The sequence below is a fragment of the Bos javanicus genome, chromosome X (genome assembly GCF_032452875.1).
Source record: "Bos javanicus breed banteng chromosome X, ARS-OSU_banteng_1.0, whole genome shotgun sequence".
Classification (NCBI taxonomy): domain Eukaryota; kingdom Metazoa; phylum Chordata; class Mammalia; order Artiodactyla; family Bovidae; genus Bos; species Bos javanicus.
Genome location: NC_083897.1, coordinates 109,185,248 through 109,209,448, shown reverse-complemented (window position 1 = coordinate 109,209,448; position 24,201 = coordinate 109,185,248). Strand labels below are relative to the sequence as shown.

At 38.0% G+C, this 24,201-nt stretch overlaps 1 protein-coding gene across 4 annotated transcripts in view; it reads left to right on the top strand.

Moving 5' to 3' along the window:
- The window catches only part of CFAP47 (cilia and flagella associated protein 47), a 485,875-nt gene extending 467,268 nt beyond the window's left edge, over nt 1–18,607 (top strand). For all 4 annotated transcript variants that reach the window (XM_061410459.1, XM_061410458.1, XM_061410460.1 and 1 more), the window contains 2 exons: nt 6,749–6,908; nt 18,372–18,607. In XM_061410459.1, the coding sequence (XP_061266443.1) occupies nt 6,749–6,908; nt 18,372–18,584 (373 nt within the window). In that variant the 3' untranslated portion in view covers nt 18,585–18,607. The remainder of the gene's footprint in view (nt 1–6,748; nt 6,909–18,371) is intronic.
- The last annotated feature ends 5,594 nt before the right edge of the window (nt 18,608–24,201 follow it).

Sequence of the window (24,201 nt, the reverse complement as noted above, 5' to 3'; positions counted from 1 at the left end):
CACCTCCCATTCCTTCCCTTCTGATAATCACTTATTCTTTTTTAAAACGTGGTCCATTTGAAAACAATGATGTTGACGTATCCAAACCAGGTTCTTCCTCCTCCCCATTGTGATTAATCTTTTCATAATCTTCTTATTCCTCTTAGCGCATTCAGGGCATAACAGGTTGTCTTCCAGGTCTGGGGGTGCAAAAGTGCAGGCAGGTAACATGAAGAGGGAGGTCATCTTCCTGGGGGTGTCAGGCACCCAGGTCTGACCTGCTTGGAACTGCAGACGAACCCAGCCTTCTGTGTCTGTCAAGAGTGGTCTGCCATGGACCACACACCACCGGACACCTGAGGCTTGTGGCAGAAAGGATTCAGAGGCACGAAGGGCATGTGAATTCTTTTCTTGTAGTGTCTTTTTCGGGCTTTGACATCAGGATAAATTAAATTTGGAAGTATTTGGAAGAATTCCCTTGTCTTTAATATTTTGGAAGAGTTTGAGATGGATTGACATTAATTCTTCTTTACATATTTGGTAGAATTCACCATCTGTTCCTGGGCGTTTCTTTGTTGGGAGGATTTTGATTACTGATTCAATGTTCTTAATATTCACATGTTCAGATTTTCTGTTCATTCATGATTTTGTCTTGGTAAATCCTTTTTTTCTGGGGATTTATCCGTTTCTTCTCGGTTATATGAATTTTATGTATAATTGTTTATAGCAGTCTCTTCTGGTCATTTTTATTTCTGGGGCATCAATTGTAATGTGTCCTTGTTCATATATGATTTTATACATTTAAGTCTTATGTTTTTTCTTAATCTAGCTAATTTTATTGATTTTGTTATTTTCAAATAACTCTGACTCAGTTGATTTTTTTCTATTTTTTTTTCTTTTGTCTCTTTAATTTCTGCTGTACTCTTTATTTCTTTCTTTCTGCTAACTTTGGGTTGGGTTTTTCTTCATTTTCTTGTTTCTTGAGAAATAGAATTAGATTGTTTGACTTCTTTCTTCTTTATGTAGGCGTTTATCAGTCTAAATTTCCATCTTAGTAGTACTTTTGCTGCATTCCATAAGCAATGTTGTGTTTTCATTTTGTCTCAAGATATTTTATAACATCTTCTTGGTTCATTGGTTCAAGATTTGTTTTTTTAATGAAAATTTAATTGTTTAACTTTCATGTATTTGTGTATTTTCCAGTTTTCCATCTGCTATTGATATCTAGTTTCATTCCACTATGGAGGAAAAAGACAACTGGTAAAACTTCAGTCTTCTTAAATGTGTTCAGACTTGATTTGTGACCTAACATGAAGTCTGTCCTTGAGAATATTCCACGTGTACCTGAGAGGAATATGAATGCTGTTGCTATTGAGTGAAATGTTCTATATATATTTGTTAGAATTATTTGTCTGTAGTGTTGCTCCTTGCTCTCTTTTCTCTTACTGGTCTTCTGTCTAAGTTTTCGTTCCATTCAATATTCCATTATTGAAAATGGGGTATTGAAATCTCCTATTATTATTCTATTGCTGTCTATTCCTCCCTTAAGTTCTGTCAATCTTTGGTCTATATATTTAGATACTCTATTGTTGAGCATATATAGCTATAACTGTATAATTGTTTTTTTGTTCTGGCAAGCTGATTTGATATAAAATCCTTTTTTGTCTTCTTGACAGTTTTTTATTAAGTCTACTTTGCCTCATAGAAGTAAGGCTAGGCATGCTCTTTTGTTTACCATTTTCATGGAATATTCTTTTTTCCCTTTAACTTTCAGCCTATGTGTATCTTTAAACCCAAATTTAGTCTCTTGCAGATGGCACATACTTGGATCTTGTATTTTTATCCTATCAGCCACTGTCTCTTTTGAAGAGAGTTTAATTTATTAATATTTAAAGTAGTTAGTGATACAGAGGAACTTACCATTTTGTTTTTTTCAGTATGTCTTACAGCTCTTTTGTGCATCTTTTCTTATCTTGCTATCTTCCTCTATGTTGTATTGTCTTTTTTTTTTTTTATAGTAATATGCTTTGGTTCTTTTCTCATTTTCTTTCAGGTATCTTCTGTAGGTGTTATCTTTGTGGTTACCATGGGACTTACATAAAACATCTTATAAGTTTAACAATCCATTTTAAGCTGATAACAACTTCAGTTGCATACAAAATCTCTACACTTCTTTAGTGATGTACAAGTTACATGTTTTTTTATTGTGTTTCTTTTAATATTTTTTTATAAACTGTTTTTTAACTTTTATGGCACAACTAAGTGATTTATGTTCCACTGTTACAATATTTAGTTTTGTGTATTTTATTTATATTTATTTTTGCCAGTGAACTTTATACTTTCAAATGCTTTTGTGTTGCTATTTACTCTCTTCATTTCAACTTAAAGGACTCCTTTTAGCATGTCTTGTAAAGCAGATCTAGTGGCACTTAACTCCCTCAGCTTTTATTTGTCAGGGAAAGTATCTATTTCCTTTTTGAAGGACTTTTTTTTTTTTTTGCTAGATATAGTGTTTTTGGTTGGCAGTTTGTTTTTCACCACTTTGAATATATCATTCCTCTCAATTCAGGCTTGCATGGTTTCTGCTGAGAAATCTGTTGGAAGTCTTACAAGAATTCCCTTGTACGTAATAAGTTCGTTTTCTCTTGCTGTTTTCCAATTCTATTTTTGTCTGTAACTGTTGACATTTTAATTATGTGTCTCATTGTGGAGTTCTTTGATTTCATCCTATTTAGAGCCTTTTGTACTTCATTAATCTGTTGTTCATTTTCTTCTCCAGATTTGGGAAGTTTGTGTCCATTATTTCTAAAAATAAGCTTTCTGCTTCTATTTCTCTCTGTTCCTTCTGAGACTCATAATGTGTATATTAGTCCTCTTGATATTGTTGTGTAAGTCCCTTAGATTTTCTTCACTCTACTTCATTTACTTTTCTTTTTGCCTCTCTTCACATGACTTTTCTTTCAGTTCTCTCATTATTTCTGCTGGATCAAATTGACCTCAACCCTTAGTAAATTTTTCAGTTCAGTTTCTGCATTCTTCAGCTCCAAAATTTGTTTGGTCTTTTGAATATTTTCTGTCTTTTTGTTGAAATTCTCTATTTGTTCATGCATTGTTTTCCTGATGTTGTTGAACGTCTTCATGACAATTATTTTGAATAATTTGCAAAGTAATTTCTATACTTCCACTTCTTTATGGTACATTTCTGGAGATCTATTTTCTTTCTTTAACAGCATATTTTTTGTTTGTTTCTTCATTTCCTTTTTAACACTGTGTTGGTATCAACACATTTGGAAAAATAGCTGCCTCTCCCATTCTTTACAAACTGGCTTAATGCAGGGAAAGATCTTCACCAATCAGTGCAACTAGAGACTTTGGGAGCCTTTCAAATCTTTTCTGTTGAATATGTCTTTCTTTGCTCAGTTGGTAAAGAATCCACCTGCAATGTAGGAGACCCTGGTTCGATTCTTGGGTCAGGAAGATCTGCTAAAACAGGGATAGGACACCCACTCCAGTATTCTTGGGCTTCCCCTGTGGCTCAGCTAGTAAACAATCTGCTGTCAGTGTGGGAGACCTGGGTTCAATCCCTGGGTTGGGAAGATCCCCTGGAGAAGGGAACGGTTACCCATTCTAGTATTCTGGCCTGAAGAATTCAATGGATTGTGTAGTCCATGGACTTGCAGAGTTGGCCCCGACTGAGTGACTTTCACTTTCACATGTCTTTCTGAACTTGTGTGTGAAGATTACTAATTAGAGGGGCTTGCCAGTTTCTTTTTTCAGTAGTTTGTAATCTCTTCCTCCCTCTGGTGTCTGTCTTCTGTACTATGAGCACTCTGAAGCAGCAGCACATTACCCAGATTTTTTTTTTTTTTCGGCAGCCTCTAGTCATGTAGTTTGTCAGGTTCTTTCAGTTCCATGAGACAAGCAAGACAAAAAGCAGAACCTTAAGCAGCCTACTAAAAGCTAGAAATTTGAGTACGTGTTCCACTCTCCTTTTTCTGCACTTAGGGAGAGCCTTCTGGGTTATATCAGCTTCTATCTGCCCTACCATAGGACTTCTGCAGCATCAGTACCCTGCCCAGTACTTTTGTGTTCTCAGAAACTACCATGCATCTAGTGTGTGTGAGGTCTCATCAGTACTTCAAGATAGGCAAGACAGAAGTCAGTCCCCCAGCAGCTCCATACCCCCAATGTCCAAATGTTGGGTGTCTAGTCTACTCTTCTCTTTTCCTTACCTGGGAGAAGTGGGACCTGAGAATCTCCTCCTAATCTTGTGCTACTGTGCTCAGGAGGGAGAGACTGTGGTGAGAGCCTGCCACGAATTTTCCTAATAGCTTCAGAGTAGCTGACTTTACACTTATCTGGAGGGCAGACGCTCTTAACTGGTTTCAGAATTTCTCACAGTGGAATTTGGTCTGCGTCTTTTTGAATCATTGTCTCCATGGAACTGATCTGGGGCTTTCTATTCTGCCATCTTGCTGACATCACCCCTCAGCATAGTCTGTTTTATACGTTTATTTGTTGGATCATGCATCATTGCCTAGCATTGGTAATAAAATGGTTTAAAACAGTAACAATCATATTGATCAATATGTTAATATTATTAGTCCTTATCAGGTACTTTCCATATGCCAGGAAAGATAATAATCTTAATGGGGATTATCAGATTAATGGAATGAAAACAGAGGTTCCAAAAAACTAAATTGCCTGAAGTCATGCTCCCACATACAGCTAGGATTTCAATCTAGGTCATCTCTGTCCATAATCCACTCTCTCATACCACCTGCTGTGAAACTCAATACACATTTACTGAAAGGATCCCTGAGTCCCAACCTGAATCTCCCATGTCCTCTTTGATGTTTCACTGTTGGATCTTAATTCTAAGAAATTGTTCTTTACCTTCTGCCTGCATCTCCACTGTCAATTGGATTTTCAATTTCTCACAGCCTCCCATGTACTCGGTCTCCCTCCTGCTTTCCTCTACCAAGAAGTTCCTCAACTTCTTTCACAGTCTTCATCTCAAATGTAATCTACATTGACTTCAAGATGGTAACTTGAATCTTAAATGTCACTCAGTTCATTTCAGATCGTAGCAGCTCATCTCCAGGCCCAAGAATTTTTAATGAACCTATAAATTACTTACATCTCACTTAGCAAGTATAAAACTGAAAAGAAGTAAGCAAATATCACATTAGAATAATAGTAAAAACAAGACTTTATGATAACTGTTTTGGTCAGGCATTTTAGATATTGAGTTATTAGAGATCAAATTGCCAACATCTGCTGGATCATTGAAAAAGCAAGAGAGTTCCAGAGAAACATCTATTTCTGCTTTATTGACTATGCCAAAGCCTTTGACTGTGTGGATCACAATAAACTGTGGAAAATTCTTCAAGAGATGGGAATACCAGACCATCTGACCTGCCTCTCGAGAAACCTATATGCAGGTCAGGAAGCAACAGTTAGAACTGGACATGGAACAACAGACTGGTTCCAAATAGGAAAAGGAGTAGGTCAAGGCTGTATATTGTCACCCTGCTTATTTAACTTATATGCAGAGTACATCATGAGAAACGCTGGGCTAGAAGAAGCACAAGCTGGAATCAAGATTGCCGGGAGAAATATCAATAACCTCAGATATGCAGATGACACCACCCTTATGGCAGAAAGTGAAGAGGAACTCAAAAGCCTCTTGATGAAAGTGAAAGTGGAGAGTGAAAAAGTTGGCTTAAAGCTCAACATTCAGAAAACGAAGATCATGGCATCTGGTCCCATCACTTCATGGGAAATAGATGGGGAAACAGGGGAAACAGTGGAAACAGTGTCAGACTTTATTTTTGGGGCTCCAAAATCACTGCAGATGGTGATTGCAGCCATGAAATTAAAGGACGCTTACTCCTTGGAAGGAAAGTTATGACCAACCTAGATAGCATATTCAAAAGCAGAGACATTACTTTGTCAACAAAGGTGTGTCTAGTCAAGGCCATGGTTTTTCCAGTGGTCATGTATGGATGTGAGTTGGACTGGGAAGAAAGCTGAGCGCCGAAGAACTGATGCTTTTGAACTGTGGTGTTGGAGAAGACTCTTGAGAGTCCCTTGGACTGCAAGGAGATCCAACCAGTATATTCTAAAGGACATCAGTCCTGGGTGTTCATTGGAAGGACTGATACTAAAGCTGAAACTCCAATACTTTAGCCACCTCATGCAAAGAGTTGACTCATTGGAAAAGACTCTGATGCTGGGAGGGATTGGGGGCAGGCGGAGAAGGGGACGACGGAGGATGAGATGGCTGGATGGCATCACCGACTCGATGGACAAGAGTTTGAGTAAACTCCAGGAGTTGATGATGGACAGGGAGGCCTGACATGCTGCAATTCATGGGGTCGCAAAGAGTCGGACATGACTGAGCGACTGAACTATTTACAAATAATTGAATTTTCATTTGGGACCTTGGATTCTTCCAGTTTTTATAGTAATGGCATTGTATTCTTTGTACACTATAGAAATAAGATATGATTTTAAAAATCTTTAAGATTCCATTTTTGTCACCCTGGAGAGAATGACACTCCAGTAATTTTTTAAATGCCCAATCACTGTTATTCTGTAAGCATTCCATAAAGTAAAAAGTATCAGACTCATGGCTGTAAAGCACCATTAATGTTTAATTGTAGTCCTATGCAATGGGATATAAGCCAAGCCCTATCCCCAGTTTTCATACAGAGAACAAGGTAATGATAAAGTTTTAAACATTGATAATATATTTTTGTTCCAGAAATCCTGAGTCATACATGGCATTCTTCCTACCTGGCAGTGATCCTGAATTTTTTGTAAAACCTCAGATTGGAGAACTTCTTCCTAAAGGAACTCTCATCACTGTGGGTTTTATACCCACAATGTACAGCAGGAAATACAAAGCAACATTAGCAATACAGGTGAGTTCTAGAAAGGTAATAGTCGAGGATATTTGATGTCACAAAATTCATTGAATGACTTCGGGAAAAAAACTTTCACTCAATGATCAATGGTAAAGAACAGCAACATTATCTTGCAAAAGTCAACATATTTCAACTGTTTTGCTTGTTTTAATTTCCTTTTGGTCAAAAAAGAAATTTTAAATGTGAAATATAACCCAAATGTTGTTATCATCAATGGAAATAGGAAATTGCTTCTTTTCCACACTGAGGAATTGTGGAAGAGATAAATAATGACTGAAAAGTTATTTGTATAGACATATGATTTCCTATAATAGACTATCCAAAGGCTTTGGGTTTCCCAAGTAGCTCAGAGATAAAGAATCTGCCTGCAGTGCAGGAGATGCAAAAGTTGCAGGTTACATCCCTGGGTTGGGAAGATCTCCAGCATAGGAAATGGCAACCTGCTCCAGTATTCTTGCCTGGAAAATTCCCTGGACAAAGAAGCCTGGCAGGCTACAGTCCATTGAGTTGCAAAGAGTAGGACACAACTGAACACCACACCCCTTTATTCAAAGACTTTAGGTGATTTCCAATAGGGATTTTGAAACCTTTGATTTCAAAGGATAAATGATAAGGTGTTAGGAAAATGTTAAGGTCTAAAATGAAGAAAATTAAACAGAAAATAAAATTTATTTTGAATTGAAACAAAATAGTGTGAAATGGGCCATTAATATAAAATAATGTTAAAGTGATCATTTTGTTAAAATGTAAGGTAAATACAACTCTGAAAATTTATTCAGTAAGTAGAATTTCTCCATAAAATTTCCCACATCTGTCCTACTATGAACGTTTGGCTAAAGGTAACCTTCAAGTTATTTTGGAAAAGATGTCTATTCCCACTGTCTTTTTTCAGTAGCCCAGGCACAAGGGAATTGTAGTCATATTTCGAGACACAACTACTGATGCCAAAGTGACTACTAGACTTCTGAGTCAGACACTAATTAGGCAGCCCCACCGCAGAAAAATGTGTTGTTACTGTTTTAATGAATAGAGAAAAATTTTGAATATTGCTTGAGAAGAGCATTTATTTTTCATCTTTTTGAGACCCCTTACAATCCAGGTAATAAAAATATAAAGCATCTGGAGCCTTGCTGCACATAACTATTTCCTGAGTTAATATTTGATTACAATTATTATGTTAATGTGCTTACTTCTTAAAATGATATTTTAAAGAGAGATTTGTGAATAAAATTATATTCAGTTTATAACATATGGTGGATATTTCTAAAATTAACTATTAATATTTAGGAAGTTTTACCAACAAAATTCTGTTTCTGATTTCCCTGTGAAGACTTGACAATTAAATCACTAGCAGCAGAACTGAAGGGTTTCTGTGAAAGAATAAGTTTATATGGGATCAACTGAGAATATAACATTTTGATTAGTGTGAAGTAGTATAGTTTGATAAAGTGTATATGGGGAAAATTGAGACATCACTATTTTGATTTAAGAAATCACTGTTGATCCTATTTCTATTATGGAGAATTTAAAATATGCCCCAAAATGGAGAGAATACTTACTCTCTGTGCACTCATCATCCTACATGAACTCTTATCAACCCAAGGCCAGTCCTGTTTCAAGTATGTTTCCACCCCCTTCCTCACTTCCCATATTATTTTGAAGAAAATCCAAGACTTCCTATTACCTACAAATATTCTCTGTTGATCTCTAAAAGATAAAAATCTTAACCATGATACCATTATCATATCTAAAAATTAATAATAATTCCTTAATACCAGTGCATACTAAATATCCATTTGAAAGTAAAAGTCACTCAGTCATGTCTGGCTCTTTGCGACCCCATGGACTATGCAATCTATGGAATTCTCCAGGCTAGAATACTGGAGTGGGTAGCCTTTCCCTTCTCCAGGGGATCTCCCAACCCAGGGATCAAACCAGGGTCTCCCACATTGCAAGCGGATTCTTTACCAGCTGAGCCACAAGGGAAGCCCAAGAATACTGGAGTGGGTAGCCTATCCCTTTTCCAGCAGATCTGCCCAACCCAGGAATCGAACCAGGGTCTCTTGCATTGCAGGTGGATTCTTTACCAACTGAGCTATCAGGGAAGCCCCTAAGTATCCATTTAGTGTTCAAATTTTCACTTGACTCATACATCTCATATTTTTTCATTTAAATAAATATGTAAAGACATAAAAATAGTAGTCCTATGAATCCTTCTCCCAGCTCTCCCAGTGGTAACATCTTATACAGCTGTAGTAAAATATCAAAACAAATATATTAACAAGATAGTGTTAACTAGAAGAGACCCTATTCCATGTTTTGTGCTTTTCACATCCATTTGTGTGTCTGTGTGTATGTTTGTATATGTCTGGTTCTAGGCAATTTGAATCCATTTGTAGATGTATACGGAGAAGGCAATAGCACCCCACTACAGTCCTCTTGCCTGAAAAATCCCATGGACCAAGGAGCCTGGTGGGCTGCAGTCCATGGGGTCGCAAAGAGTTGGACATGACTGAGCGACTTCACTTTCACTTTGCACTTTCCTGCATTGAAGAAGGAAATGGCAACCCACTCCAGTGTTCTTGCCTGGAGAATCCCAGGGATGGGGGAGCCTGGTGGGCTGCCGTCTATGGGGTCGCACAGAGTCGGACATGACTGAAGCGACTTAGTGGCAGCATAGATGTATATACCTATAATCACAAGTGAGGTGGAAAACTCTTCCTTCACAGCAGAGGAAGTATGTCTTACTAACTCTTTCTAGTCAAGTCCAACACTGTAATTCCCTGTCTACCCATGGCAACTAGTAATCTTTTCTCCATTCCTATGATTTTGTGATTTCTAAAATATTATATAAATAGAATCATGTGCAAGCTTTTGAGACTGGCTTTTTATGCCCAGTATAATGCCCTTGGTGTTCATAAATTTTATTACATATATCAAATCAATGATTTTGAAATCATGGTTCAAATAATGTCTGACTCCAAAACCCTGCTCTTAATGATAACAACATGATGTCTCACATAATAAATGTGAAGAATTTTAGAAGTTAATTCACTGTCTAAATGAAAATTATTGTTTACATTATTATCATCTTTTTAAAACTGTTTGAAACATTAAGTCAATTAATACTTGTAACATATGAAACATATAATTTTCATTGTGTTTAATTGGAAATTAAAAGTGTTTTTAAGAACAGTTTAGTTAAATATTACCCTTTACAAACTTCAACAACCATGTTAGCAAGCTTCATAAGTTCCCTTTCAACTAAACCATATTTAGAGTGAGTAAAAAGTGTCTTTTCTCCACTATTATACAGAGCATATAGCACTAGCTTTGAGAGACTTAAGTTAACTTAATCAGAGTGTTACAAAAAGCACTGTAACTCAGAGTGGACAGTCCATTCAGCTTCCGTGGTGGACATGATGAATCTTAGTTTATACAAACTTGTGAGAACTCTAGAATTACCCAAGATAAAATATATAAGGATTGTACAAAAGAAATATTTATATGTAGAGAGGCCTAGGCATAGGCATAAATTACATATATTAGTTTTAAGGGAATTGGCCATTGTCATGAAATTGTGGGAAATGGTATTATATACATGTATCTTGGTTTGTATTTTCTCATAAGTAGATCCTAAAATAAGGATTCAAGTACATGTAGCATATTTACCATGTGATCACAGGAAACAGATGTAGAGAAGCCAGGATATGAGACACAGAAGGAATAGAAATCAATAAAGGGTGCATTTACCAAGGCAATTAGCAGAGAGGGCCCCTGTGATTTAACACCGTGGGCGTTCTCTGGGAAATCATGTGGAACCCATACCTTAGAATATTCACACTTGAGGGGGCCAGGAAGTTTGGAATGTTTATACACCACCTGCCACTGTTCAATCATTGATTGAGGACTGTTCCCAAGGATTGTTAACTCCCTGACAGCAGAGAAGCCTTCTGAAGTTTCTAAAAAACTTCAAAGAGGTGAAGATACTGGCAATTGAAAGTTGTGCAGCAATGAAATGGAAACCTCTGAGGGATGTAGGTGGGTACAGAGCACATCTGCTAACATTGTTTCCATTCATGAGAATGTACCCTTTAAAACATAGCTTTGAGAATTTATTCCATGAGGTCATTGGCTTTGGTTGATTCCGTTTCAAACTAGATAACCATTACTTAAATGTGGAAATTTCATCTGTTTAAAAAATACTTGTTTTTTAAAATTCATTTAAACATAATTGCGTATAATAGTCAATTTGGCATTCTTATGTAAGAGCACAGTGATTCTTTGACATATTAGTGACATGAAGGTATTCATTTACTTTCATATCATTTTCACTGTCCTTGTGCTCAGTTGTGTCCAACTCTTTGTGACCCCAGGGACTGTAGCCCTCCAGGCTCCTCAGTCCATGGAATTATCCAGGTAAGAATACTCGAGTGTGTTGCCGTTTCCTTCTCCAGGGGATCTTCCCAACCCTGGGATCAAATCTGGGTCACCTGCATTGACAGGCAGATTCTTTACCAACTATGACCCTTGGGGAAACCTAGGTAGAGGAATACCTTATCTATTTTATATATAGTAGTGTGTATATGTCAATCCCAGTCTCCCAATTTATCCCTCCTTCCTGCCTTACCCATTAACCATAAATTCATTCTGTACATTTGTCACTCTATTTCTGTTTTCTAAAGTTCAGTTGTACCATTTTTTACATTTCCACATATAAGTGAAAGTGAAGTGAAAGTGAAGTCGCTCAGTTGTGTCCGACCCTCAGCGACCCCATGGACTGCAGCCTTCCAGGCTCCTCCATCCATGGGATTTTCCAGGCAAGAGTACTGGAGTGGGGTGCCATTGCCTTCTCCGAGAAGATTTCCACATATAAGCGATATCATATATTTGTCTTTCTCTTTCTGACTCAATTCACTAAGTATGATAGTCTTATAGCTGCATCCAGGTTGCTGCAGGAGGCATTATTTCATTCCCTTTAATGCTAATCTACCATTGTATATGTGTACCATGTCTTCTTTATCTATTCATCTGTTGATGGACATTTAGGTTGCTTCCATGTTCTGGCTATTGTAAATAGTGCTGCAATGAACATTGGAATGCATGTATCTTTTCAAATTTTGGTGTTCTTAGTGCATATGCCCAGGAATGAGATTGCTGGATCACATGGTAGCTCTTCTTTTAGTTTTTTAAGAAACCTCCACACTGTTCTCCACAGTGGATGTACCAGTTTACATTTCCACCAGCAGTATAGAAGGGTTCCCTTGCCTCCACACCCTCTCCAGTATTTATGTTTTCAGATATTTTGACAATGGCCATCCTGACCAGTTATAGGCTTCCCAGGTCGTGCTCATGGTAAAGAACCTGCCTGCCAATGCAGGAGATGTAAGAGACCAGGGTTCAATCCCTGGTCTCAGAAAGATCCCCTGGAGGAGGAGATGGCAACCCACTCCAGTGTTCCTGCCTGGGAAATTCAGTGGACAGAGGAACCTGGCAGGCTATAGTCCATGGGGCCACCAAGTGTCAGACACAACTGAAGACTTAGCATTCTGATCAGTGTAATGTGATACCTCACTGTAGCTTTGATTTGCCTTTCTCTAATTATTAGCGATGTTGAGCATCTTTTCATGTGTTTTTTTCTTCTTTGGAGAAATGACTGTTTAGATCTTCTGCATAATTTTTGATTGGGTTGTTTGGTTTTTGATAATGAGCTGCATGAGCTGTTTTTATATTTTGGAGATTAATCCCTTGTAGATTGTTTTGTTTGCAAATATTTTCTCCCATTCTATGGGTTGTCTTTTCATTTTGTTTATAGTTTCCTTTGCTGAGCAAAAGCTTGTAGATTTGATTAGGCCCCATTTGTTTATTTTTGGTTTTATTTTCATTATTCTAGGAGGTAGATCAAAAAAGATCTTGTTTTGATTAATGTAAAAGTGTTCTGCCTGTGTTTTGCTCTAAGAGGTTTATAGTATCTGACCTTACATCTAGGTCTGTAATTCATTTTGAGTGTATTTTTGTGTATCATGTTAAAATGTTCTATTTCTTTTCTTTTACATCAAGCTATCCAGTTTTCCCAGCACCACTTATTGAAGAGACTGTCTTTTCTCCAATGTATACTCTTGCCTCCTTTGTCATAGATTACTTGACCACAGGTGTGTGGATTTATTTCTGGACTTCCTATTCTGTTCCATTGATCTATATTTCTGGTTTTTGTGCTACTGCTATACTGTTTTGATGACTGTAGCTTTGTTGTAGAGTCTGAATTCAGAGAGCATGATTCCTCCAGTTCCATTTTTCTTTCTCAGGATTACTTTTGCTATTTGGAGTCTTCTGTGTGTCTATACAAATTATAAAAATTTTTGTTCTAATTCTGTGAAAAATGCCCTTGGTAGTTTGATAGGGATTGCATTGAATCTGTAGATTGCTTTGGACAGTATAATCATTTTCACAATATCGAGTCTTCCAATCCAAGAACATGGTATATCTCTCCATCTGTTTGTATCATCTTTGATTTCTTTCATCAGTATCATATAGTTTTCTGAGTATAGGTCTTTTGCCTCCTTAGATAGGTTTATTCCTAGGTAGTTTATTTTTTTTTGATGTGATGGTAGATGGGATTTTTTCCTTAATTTATCTTTCTGATCTTTGGATGTCAGTGTATAGGAATGCAAGAGATTTCTGTGTATCACTTACTGCAAAATTACTTGAATCTTAATTGAAATGTATACAGTAACATTTAGGATTTAAAAGTGTATTTATCGGTTATTATTTTCAGATGGTCTTGTAGATATGTTGGGCAAAAGAACAGATACTTACATGTAGTTACCATGTGTATCACTAGGTTCTGAATGGGAGAGTACATCCCTTCACATAGCTCACTACTGTGTACCCACTAAGCTCGGGCATGGATGCAGGTTCCTTCATGTAGCTCATACATTTGTACCCATAAGTGAGTCACTTATAAACATTTACAACCACTTATGCACAATCACCAAAATGTAGCTGTGTTTTTCAAATTGAACATCCTTATATGAAGTAAAATGTTATTTAACCCAGTTGTAGTATGGTTCTTGGTTTGTCTGCTCAACAACAAAGCCAGACTCATTGATTCTGAATACTTAATTACTATGAACTGGATAGAAGGGCCAGTTCAGTACAGTTCAGCCGCTCAGTCGTGTCCAACTCTTTGCGACCCCATGAATCGCAGCACGCCAGGCCTCCCTGTCCATCACCAACTCCCAGAGTTCACTGAGACTCACGTCCATCGAGTCAATGATGCCATCCAGCCATCTCATCCTCTGTCGTCCCCTTCTCCTCCTGCCCCCAATCCCTCCCAGCATCAGAGTCTTTTCCAATGAGTCAACTCTTCGCATGAGGTGGCCAAAGTATTGGAGTTTCAGCTTGAGCATCATTCCTTCCAAACAAATCCCAGGGCTGATCTCCTTCAGAATGGACTGGTTGGATCTCCTTGCAGTCCAAGGGACTCTCAAGAGTCTTCTCCAACACCACACTTTAAAACGTCAATTCTTCGGCGCTCAGCCTTCTTCACAGTCCAACTCTCACATCCATACATGACCACAGGAAAAACCATAGCCTTGACTAGACGGACCTTTGTTGGCAAAGGAATGTCTCTGCTTTTGAATATGCTATCTAGGTTGGTCATAACTTTCCTTCCAAGGAGTAAGCGACTTTTAATTTCATGGCTGCAATCACCATCTGTAGTGATTTTGGAGCCGCCAAAATAAAGTCTGACACTGTTTCCACTGTTTCCCCATCTATTTCCCATGAAGTGATGGGACCAGATGCCATGATCTTCGTTTTCTGAATGTTGAGCTTTAAGCCAACTTTTTCAGTCTCCACTTTCACTTTCATCAAGAGGCTTTTGAGTTCCTCTTCACTTTCTGCCATAAGGGTGGTGTCATCTGCATATCTCAGGTTATTGATATTTCTCCCGGCAATCTTGATTCCAGCTTGTGCTTCTTCCAGTCCAGCATTTCTCATGATGTACTCTGCATATAAGTTAATTAAGCAGGGTGATAATATACAGCCTTGACGTACTCCTTTTCCTATTTGGAACCAGTCTGTTGTTCCATGTCCAGTTCTAACTGTTGCTTCCTGACCTGCATACAAATTTCTCAAGAGGCAGATCAGGTGGTCTGGTATTCCCATCTCTTTCAGAATTTTCCACAGTTTATTGTGATCCACACAGTCAAAGGCTTTGGCATAGTCAATAAAGCAGAAATAGAAGTTTTTCTGGAACTCTCTTGCTTTTTCCATGATCAAACGGATGTTGGCAATTTGATCTCTGGTTCCTCTGCCTTTTCTAAAACCAGCTTTAACATCTGGAAGTTCACCGTTCACATATTGCTGAAGCCTGGCTTGCAGAATTTTGAGCATTACTTTACTAGCGTGTGAGATGAGTGCAATTGTGCAGTAGTTTGAGCATTCTTTGGCATTGCCTTTCTTTGGGATTGGAATGAAAACTGACCTTTTCCAGTCCTGTGGCCACTGCTGAGTTTTCCAAATTTCCTGGCATATTGAGTGCAGCACTTTCACAGCATCATCTTTCAGGATTTGAAATAGCTCAACTGGAATTCCATCACCTCCACTAGCTATGTTCGTAGTGATGCTTTCTAAGGCCCACTTGACTTCACATTCTAGGATGTCTGGCTCTAGGTGAGTGATCACACCATCGTGATTATCTGGGTCATGAAGATCTTTTTTGTACAGTTCTTCTGTGTATTCTTGCCATCTCTTTTAATATCTTCTGCTTCTGTTAGGTCCATACCATTTTTGTCCTTTATCGAGCCTATCTTTGCATGAAATGTTCCCTTGGTATCTCTAATTTTCTTGAAGAGATCTCTAGTCTTTCCCATTCTGTTGCTTTCCTCTATTTCTTTGCATTGATCGCTGAAGAAAGCTTTCTTATCTCTCCTTGCTATTCTTTGGAACTCTGCATTCAGATGCTTATATCTTTGCTTTTATCCTTTGCTTTTTGCTTCTCTTCTTTTCACAGCTATTTGTAAGGCCTCCCCAGACAGCCATTTTGCTTTTTTGCATTTCTTTTCCATGGGGATGGTCTTGATCCCTGTCTCCTGTATAATGTCACGAACCTCAGTCCATAGTTCATCAGGCACTCTATCTATCAGATCTAGGCCCTTAAATCTATTTCTCACTTCCACTGTATAATCATAAGGGATTTGATTTAGGTCATACCTGAATGGTCTAGTGGTTTTCCCTACTTTCTTCAATTTAAGTCTGAATTTGGCGATAAGGAGTTCATGATCTGAGTCACAGTCAGCTCCTGGTCTTGTTTTTGCTGACTGTATAGAGCTTCTCCATCGTTGGCTGCAAAGACTATAATCAATCTGATTTCAGTGTTGACCATCTGGTGATGTCCATGTATAGAGTCTTCTCTTGTGTTGTTGGAAGAGGGTGTTTGTTATGACCAGTGCATTTTCTTGGCAAAACTCTATTAGTCTTTGCCCTGCTTCATTCTGTATTCCAAGGCCAAATTTGCCTGTTACTCCAGGTGTTTCTTGACTTCGTACTTTTGCATTCCAGTCCCCTATAATGAAAAGGACATCTTTTTTGGGTGTTAGTTCTAAAAGGCCTTGTAGGTCTTCATAGAACCATTCAACTTCAGCTTCTTCAGAGTTACTGGTTGGTGCATAGACTTGGATTACTGTGATATTGAATGGTTTGCCTTGGAAACGAACAGAGATCATTCTGTCATTTTTGAGGTTGCATCCAAGTACTGCATTTCATACTCTTTTGTTGACCATGATGGCTACTCCATTTCTTCTGAGGGATTCCTGTCCCCAGTAGTAGATATAATGGTCATCTGAGTTAAATTCACCCATTCCAGTCCATTTTAGTTTGCTGATTCCTAGAATGTTGACATTCACTTTTGCCATCTCTTGTTTGACCACTTCTGGTTTGCCTTGATTCATGGACCTTACATTCCAGGTTCCTATGCAATATTGCTCTTTACAGCATTGGACTTTGCTTCTATCACCAGTCACATCCACAGATGGGTATTCTTTTTGCTTTGACTCCATCCCTTTATTCTTTCTGGAGTTATTTCTCCACTGATCTCCAGTAGCGTATTGGGCACCTACCAATCTGGGGAGTTCCTCTTTCAGTATCCTATCATTTTGCCTTTTCATACTGTTCATGGGGTTCTCAAGGCAAGAATACTGAAGTGATTTGCCATTCCCTTCTCCAGTGGACCACATTCTGTCAGATCTCTCCACCGTGACCCGCCTGTCCTGGGTTGCCCCACGGGCATGGCTTAGTTTCATTGAGTTAGACAAGGCTGTGGTCTTAGTGTGATTAGATTGACTAGTTTTCTGTGAGTATGGTTTCAGTGTGTCTGCTCTCTGATGCCCTCTTGCAACACCAACCATCTTACTTGGGTTTCTCTTACCTTGGACGTGGGATATCTCTTCGTGGCTGCTCCAGCAAAGCACAGCTGCTGCTCCTTACCTTGGATGAGGGGTATCTCCTTACCACCACCCTTCCTGACCTTCAACGTGGGATAGCTCCTCTAGGCCCTCCTGCGCCCGCGCAGCCACGGCTCCTTGGACATGGGGTTGGTCCTCCTGGGATAGAAGGGCCAGTTTCAAGTAAAACATGACCATTCCAGATGTGCAAGAAATTCCTGAATTTAACATTCATTGACAGATATCACATTACATATTAAATCCTGATAATGACTACAGTATTTTCTTGACCTGAACTTCTCTTGAGTGAGTTTTCTGAACATACATGATACAATTCTTATGTGAGGCAGAAGTCCTGGATAAACACAGGTAGCATCAGGAAACTCTGTAAGAGCAATGTGATTTAAGTATGAACATACATGTGCAGAAAATGCTAGACAACCTAATTCAGTATTGTCATTCTGCACAAAAATGCAGAAGAAATGAAGGGTTTTTAAGTAAATTCCTATGTAAGCTGTACTGACTTGGATTTAAATTTTGATTTTCATTAATGAGTTTGCACCATGCTCAATAATTACAGGTAGTTATATTAATGATGTACTTTCATAATCTTAAAAACAGAAGCTTGACATCATACCAGTTGGTTCTATAGCCATATTGGAATTCCCTTAGATAAATCCTGCAAGGTATTATTTCCATTACATATAGTTCATGCTAGGTGATAGTCTCATGCAAACCAAATAGATGGCTTCACCCACAGGGCAGACCTCTAAGTGTGACTTTTTATTGAATGTTTTTTAATTCATAAAGCCAAATGCATTCCTGAATTTATTTTCCACACTAATCATTTATTTATCAGATTTGTGCCCTTAATGCACAAATGCAGTTTCAGTTTTGTGCCCTTCCCATACCTTACATGGAGAAGAGAGAAGTTGTTAATTTGGTAAGTATTTTCTCACATTTTTCTGAGTCCCTGGATATTGTGTATAAAGTCTCTTCCTCTCCTTGTTTCTAGACAGAAGATATGTACTGGTTGTATGAGATCAATGGGTTACCTCAAATTTCCATACTGCCGTTGAAAGTAAAAGCCAAAGTTGATGCTCATAACGAGATGTTTGACAAAAAGCCAGCTCGTCGGCGTAATTTTCTCTATGAAAATGCTCAACTCACAAGAACAGGGGTTTCCTCTACGATCAAGGGGGCTCGTTTGATGTTAAACAATAAATAAAAAAAATTGTTTTTCCCAAAATATTTCTTGGTCTTGCTACTGCTGCTAAATCGCTTCAGTCGTGTCTGACTCTGTGCGACCCCATAGATGGCAGCCCACCAGGCTCCCCCGTCCCTGGGATTCTCCAGGCAAGAACACTGGAGTGGGTTGCCATTCTTGGTCTTAAGTAGAGTTAAATATATTTTAATGATGGTTATTTCATTTTTCAGATATTTCTGAGAACTACTATTTCAAGTATCAATATAATAGAGCATTTTATTTTAAAACTGACTAAATCTATTCTAAATGTTCTATTCTGTTGAACAAAGAATGTTCAAACTATCACATGATTGCACTCATCTCACACACTAGTAAAGTAATATTTAAAATTCTCCAAGCCAGGCTGCAACAGTAGTGAACTGTGAACTCCCAGATGTTCAAGCTGAATTTAGAAAAGCCAGAGGAACCAGAGATCAAATTGCCAACATCCGCTGGATCATCAAAAAAGCAAGAGAGTTCCGGAAAAACATCTGCTTAATTGAATATACCAAAGCCTTTGACTGTGTGGATCACAACAAACTGTGGAAAATTCTTAAAGAGATGGGAATACCAGACCACCTGACCTGCCCCTTGAGAAAACTGTATGCAGGTCAAGAAGCAACAGTTACAACTGGACATGGAACAACAGACTGGTTTTAATTGAGAAAGGAATATGTCAAGGCTGTATATTGTCACCCTGCTTATTTAACTTATATGCAGAGTACATCATGAGAAATGCTAGGCTGGACGAAGCACAAGCTGGAATCAAGATTGCTGGGAGAAATATCAATAACCTCAGATATGCAGATGACACCACCCTTATGGCAGAAAGAGAAGAAGAACTAAAGAGCCTCTTGATGAAAGTGAAAGAGGACATTGAAAAAGTTGACTTAAAACTCAACATTCAGAAAACTAAGATCATGGCATCTGGTCCCATCACTTCATGCAAATAGATGGGGAAACAATGGAAATAGTGACAGATTTTATTTTGGGGGCTCCAAAATCACTGCAGATTGTGACTGCAGCCATGAAATTAAAAGATGCTTGCTCCTTGGAAGAAAAGCTATGACCAACCTAGACAGCATATTAAAAAGCAGAGCCATTACTTTGCCAACAAAGGTCCGTCTAGTCAAAGCTATGGTTTTTCTTTTTTTTTTTTTTTCCCATGGCCTCTTTGGTGGATTCTTTTTTTTTTTTTCTAATTTTATTTTTAAACTTTACATAATTGTATTAGTTTTGCCAAATATCAAAATGAATCCGCCACAGGTATACATGTGTTCCCCATCCCGAACCCTCCTCCCTCCTCCCTCCCCATACCATCCCTCTGGGCCGTCCCAGTGCACCAGCCCCAAGCATCCAGCATCGTGCATCGAACCTGGACTGGCAACTCGTTTCCTACATGATATTTTACATGTTTCATTGCCATTCTCCCAAATCTTCCCACCCTCTCCCTCTCCCACAGAGTCCATAAGACTGTTCTATACATCAGTGTCTCTTTTGCTGTCTCGTACACCGGGTTATTGTTACCATCTTTCTAAATTCCATATATATGCGTTAGTATACTGTATTTATGTTTTTCCTTCTGGCTTACTTCACTCTGTATAATAGGCTCCAGTTTCTAAAAAGCTATGGTTTTTCCAGTTGTCATGTATGGATGTGAGAGTTGGAATATATAGAAAGCTGAGCACCGAAGAATTGACACTTTTGAACTGTGATGTTCGAGGAGACTCTTGAGAGTCCCTTGGACTGCAAGGAGATAAAACCAGTCAATCCTAAAAGAAATCAGTCCTGAATATTCATTGGAAGGACTGATGCTGAAGCTGAAACTGCAATACTTTGGCCACCTGATGCGAAGAATGGACTCATTTGAAAAGACCCTGATGCTGGGCAAGATTGAAGGCAGAAGGAGAAGAAGACAACAGAAGATGAGATGGTTGGATCGCCTCACCAACTCGATATACATGAGTTTTAGCAAGCTCTGGGAGTTGGTGATGGACAGGGAAGCCTGGCATGCTGCAGTCTATAGGGTTGCAGAGTCAGACACGACTGAGTGACTGAACTGAACTGAAATCTATTCTCTGAATATTTTATACTTAATTTCTAAGTTATATATGTGTTATAAAATGAACTGGTTGCAAATATTGGAATTAGTTTAAAGTACAGGAGTACATTGGTAGTAAAACTGAAAAATGATTTCAACTTATAAATCCATGCACATAAGCATATATACTCCATATGATCCTATATTGAGTCTTAAAGTAGTAAAGATATATTTCAAAATGATCCAGAAAAATGTTATGTTCTTAAAGGAGAATATGTTGTTTGATTCGTATCACTGAGGGGAAATAGAATACTGAAGAGCCAATATGGACCATTGTTGGGCTTCCCAGGTGGTTCTAGTGGTAAAAAAAAAAAAAAACACCTGCCTGCCAATGCAGGAGACATAAGAGACATGGTTTCCATCCCTGAGTTAGGAAGATTGCCTGGAGGAGGGCATGGCAGCCCATTCCAGTATTCTTGCTTGGAGCATCCCATGGACAGAGGAGTCTGGCAGGCTACAGTTCATAGGGTCACAAGGAGTCGGACACGACTGAAGCAAGTTAGCACACACACATGCTTGCATGGACTATCTTTAAGACAACTTGAGACAAAATGACTGCCTCTACCACACGTGATTCATGTGATTTTAAACAAGTCACCTTTGTGTGTCCTATTTCCTTTTGTGCAAAATAAAATAATTGTACTAGGAATAAAAGTTGGCATCAGATCAGATCAGTCGCTCAGTCGTGTCCCACTCTTTGTGACCCCATGAATTGCAGCACGCCAGGCCTCCCTGTCCATCACCAACTCCTGGAATTCACTGAGACTCACGTCCATCGAGTCAGTGATGCCATCCAGCCATCTCATCCTCTGGCGTCCCCTTCTCCTCCTGCCCCCAATCCCTCCCAGCATCAGAGTCTTTTCCAATGAATCAACTCTTCGCATGAGGTGGCCAAAGTACTGGAGTTTCAGCTTTAGCATCATTCCTTCCAAACAAATCCCAGGGCTGATCTCCTTCAGAATGGTAGTATAGCTAAATCTAGTCTGCCACCTGTTTTATGCAAATAATTCTTTTTACAATTTTGATTGGCTGAAAAAAATCAATAGAGGAATATTGAATAACACAAGAAGATTACATCAAATTTAAATTTCATTGTCTATAAATAAAATTTGGGGGGAGCCACATCCTTTTTTTTTTTTTCTTGGCTGCCCTAGGTCTGAATTGCACACATGGGATCTTCTTTGTAGCATGCAAGATCTTTAGTTGTGGCATGTGAGATCTAGTTCCTGACCAGGGATTGAGCCTGGGCCCCCTGCATTGGGAACTTGGAGTCTTAGCCATTGGACAACTAGTAAAGTCCCTCGTTTTTTTATAAATTGTCTGTAACTGCTTTTGTAATACAACAGTGAAGTTAAGGGGAAAGAAGCCATATGCTGCAAAGTTTGAAATATTTACTGTCTGCATGTTGAGGTGTGACAGAAGACAACAAAATTCTGTAAAGCAATTATTCTCCAATAAAATATTTACTCTCTGATACTGTAAATAAAAATTTTGGCAATCTCTGTACTGGGCCAGGAATGACCTCTAGGAACCACTGTCAGTGGCTTGATCATAATTTCTTTGGATGGTGTTAAGTAGAATTCTCGAGACACATCTATGAGATCAGTTAATCTTGTCTGCAGTTATTGAAGTAGAGGAGAGTGGAGGCTCACATACCCAGATTTGCCATCCTGGAAAGGACAAAAACTAAAATTCTACAAATTTCTAAAAGTCCTTCTTGTTCTCTAGCCCTTGGAAGATGTCTCTTTGAGTATAGAGTCATAGATTATTTGTCTGTCCTTACCTCTGCTGTACTGTTGGATTATTTACATACTTAAATGCAGAGAAGGGCATGTGAATAAGAACCTGGAGGACATGTTATTATTTCATGTTGTGAATATTTCAAAAATGCTTAAAATGGTGATGCTACATTAGATGCTTCAGATTTAATCCTGGATGTTACCTTCTTCAAAAAAGGTATCTGTAGCTAGAAATGTTAGTGCTGACTATTATTTGTCCAAATGAAAATGTGACAGAAGCAACTCAAGTAGACAAAATGGAATAGTGAATGAAATTCTAAGAATCCAAAGGTGTTAGGGGATTTATGGAGAGGAAACTGTTGCTTTGTATACTTTAGATCATTTCTTAGTCCATCAGTTGTAAATACCAGTGGCTTTTAAAATTCAAAGGGCATCACCCACTCTCACTTCTATTCAACATAGTGTTGGAAGTCCTTGCCATGCAAAAGAAACGAAAAAATAGGTATTCAAATCGAAAGAGAAGAGGTCAAGTTGTCACTGTTTGCAAATGGCATGATTATAGAGAATCCTAAAATCTCCACACAAAAACTATTACTACTAATAAATGAATTCAAGAAGGTAGCAGGATACAAGATTTGCCATCTACTTCTCTAGTTGTTTTTTCTTCATTTCGTAGTCAATATTTTTTTAATGAAGTATACTTGATTTACAATGTTGTGTTAATTTCTGATGTATAGCAAAGTGATTCAGTTATATATATATATATATATATATATATATATATATTCTTTCTTTTATATATTCTTCTCCATTATGGTTTATCACATGATATTGAATATATTAATAGTTCTCTGTGCTATACAGTAGGACCTTAGTTGATGGTGGCTTTATAGAATGTCTTTAGGAGTGTCCTTTCCTCTTAGTTTTTTGATCAGGTGGTTTTTGTCTTTTCTTTGGTTGATGTGGTGATTGATTGATTTGCATATTATGACCCATCCTTGTGAATTTGGGACGAATCCCACTTGGTTGTGGTGTATGATTTTTTTGGTCTTGTTACATTCGGTTTGCTAATATTTTGTGGGGAATTTTCACATCTATATATTAATGAAAGATGTTGGACTGTAATTGCCTTTTTTGGTCGTGTCTTTGTCTGATTTTGGTATCAGGGTGATGGCAGCTTTGTGGAATGTCTTTAGGAGTGCCCCCTCCTCTTCAGTTGTTTTGGAAGATTTTGAGAAGGATCAGTATAAGTTCTTCTTTGTATGTTTGATAGAATTTTGCCTGTGAGACCATCTGGTCCTGGACTTTTGTTTGTAGGGAGTTTTTAAATTACAGATTCTACTTCACATCTAGTGATCAATCTATTTAAATTATCTATTTCTTCTTTTTTAAAATCTGTTTCTTCTTGATTTAATTTTGGTGGGTGGTATGTTTCTAGAAACTTGTCTGTTTCTTCTAGGTTGTCAAATTTGTTGGCATATAATTGTTCATAGTATTCCCTTATGGTTTTTTGTATTTCTACAGTAGAATACAAGATTGATATACAGAGATCTGTTGAATTTCTTTAAAGTAATAATGAAGTACCACAAAAAGAAATTGAAAAAAAAAATCCTGTTTAAAATTACATCAAAATAAAATATCTAAGAATAAACATAACCAACAAGTTTAAAGACCTATATGCTAAAAACTGTAAAACATTGATAAAAGAACTTGAAGATAATTCAAAGAAATGGTAAGATATCCCATGCTCTGGGACTGG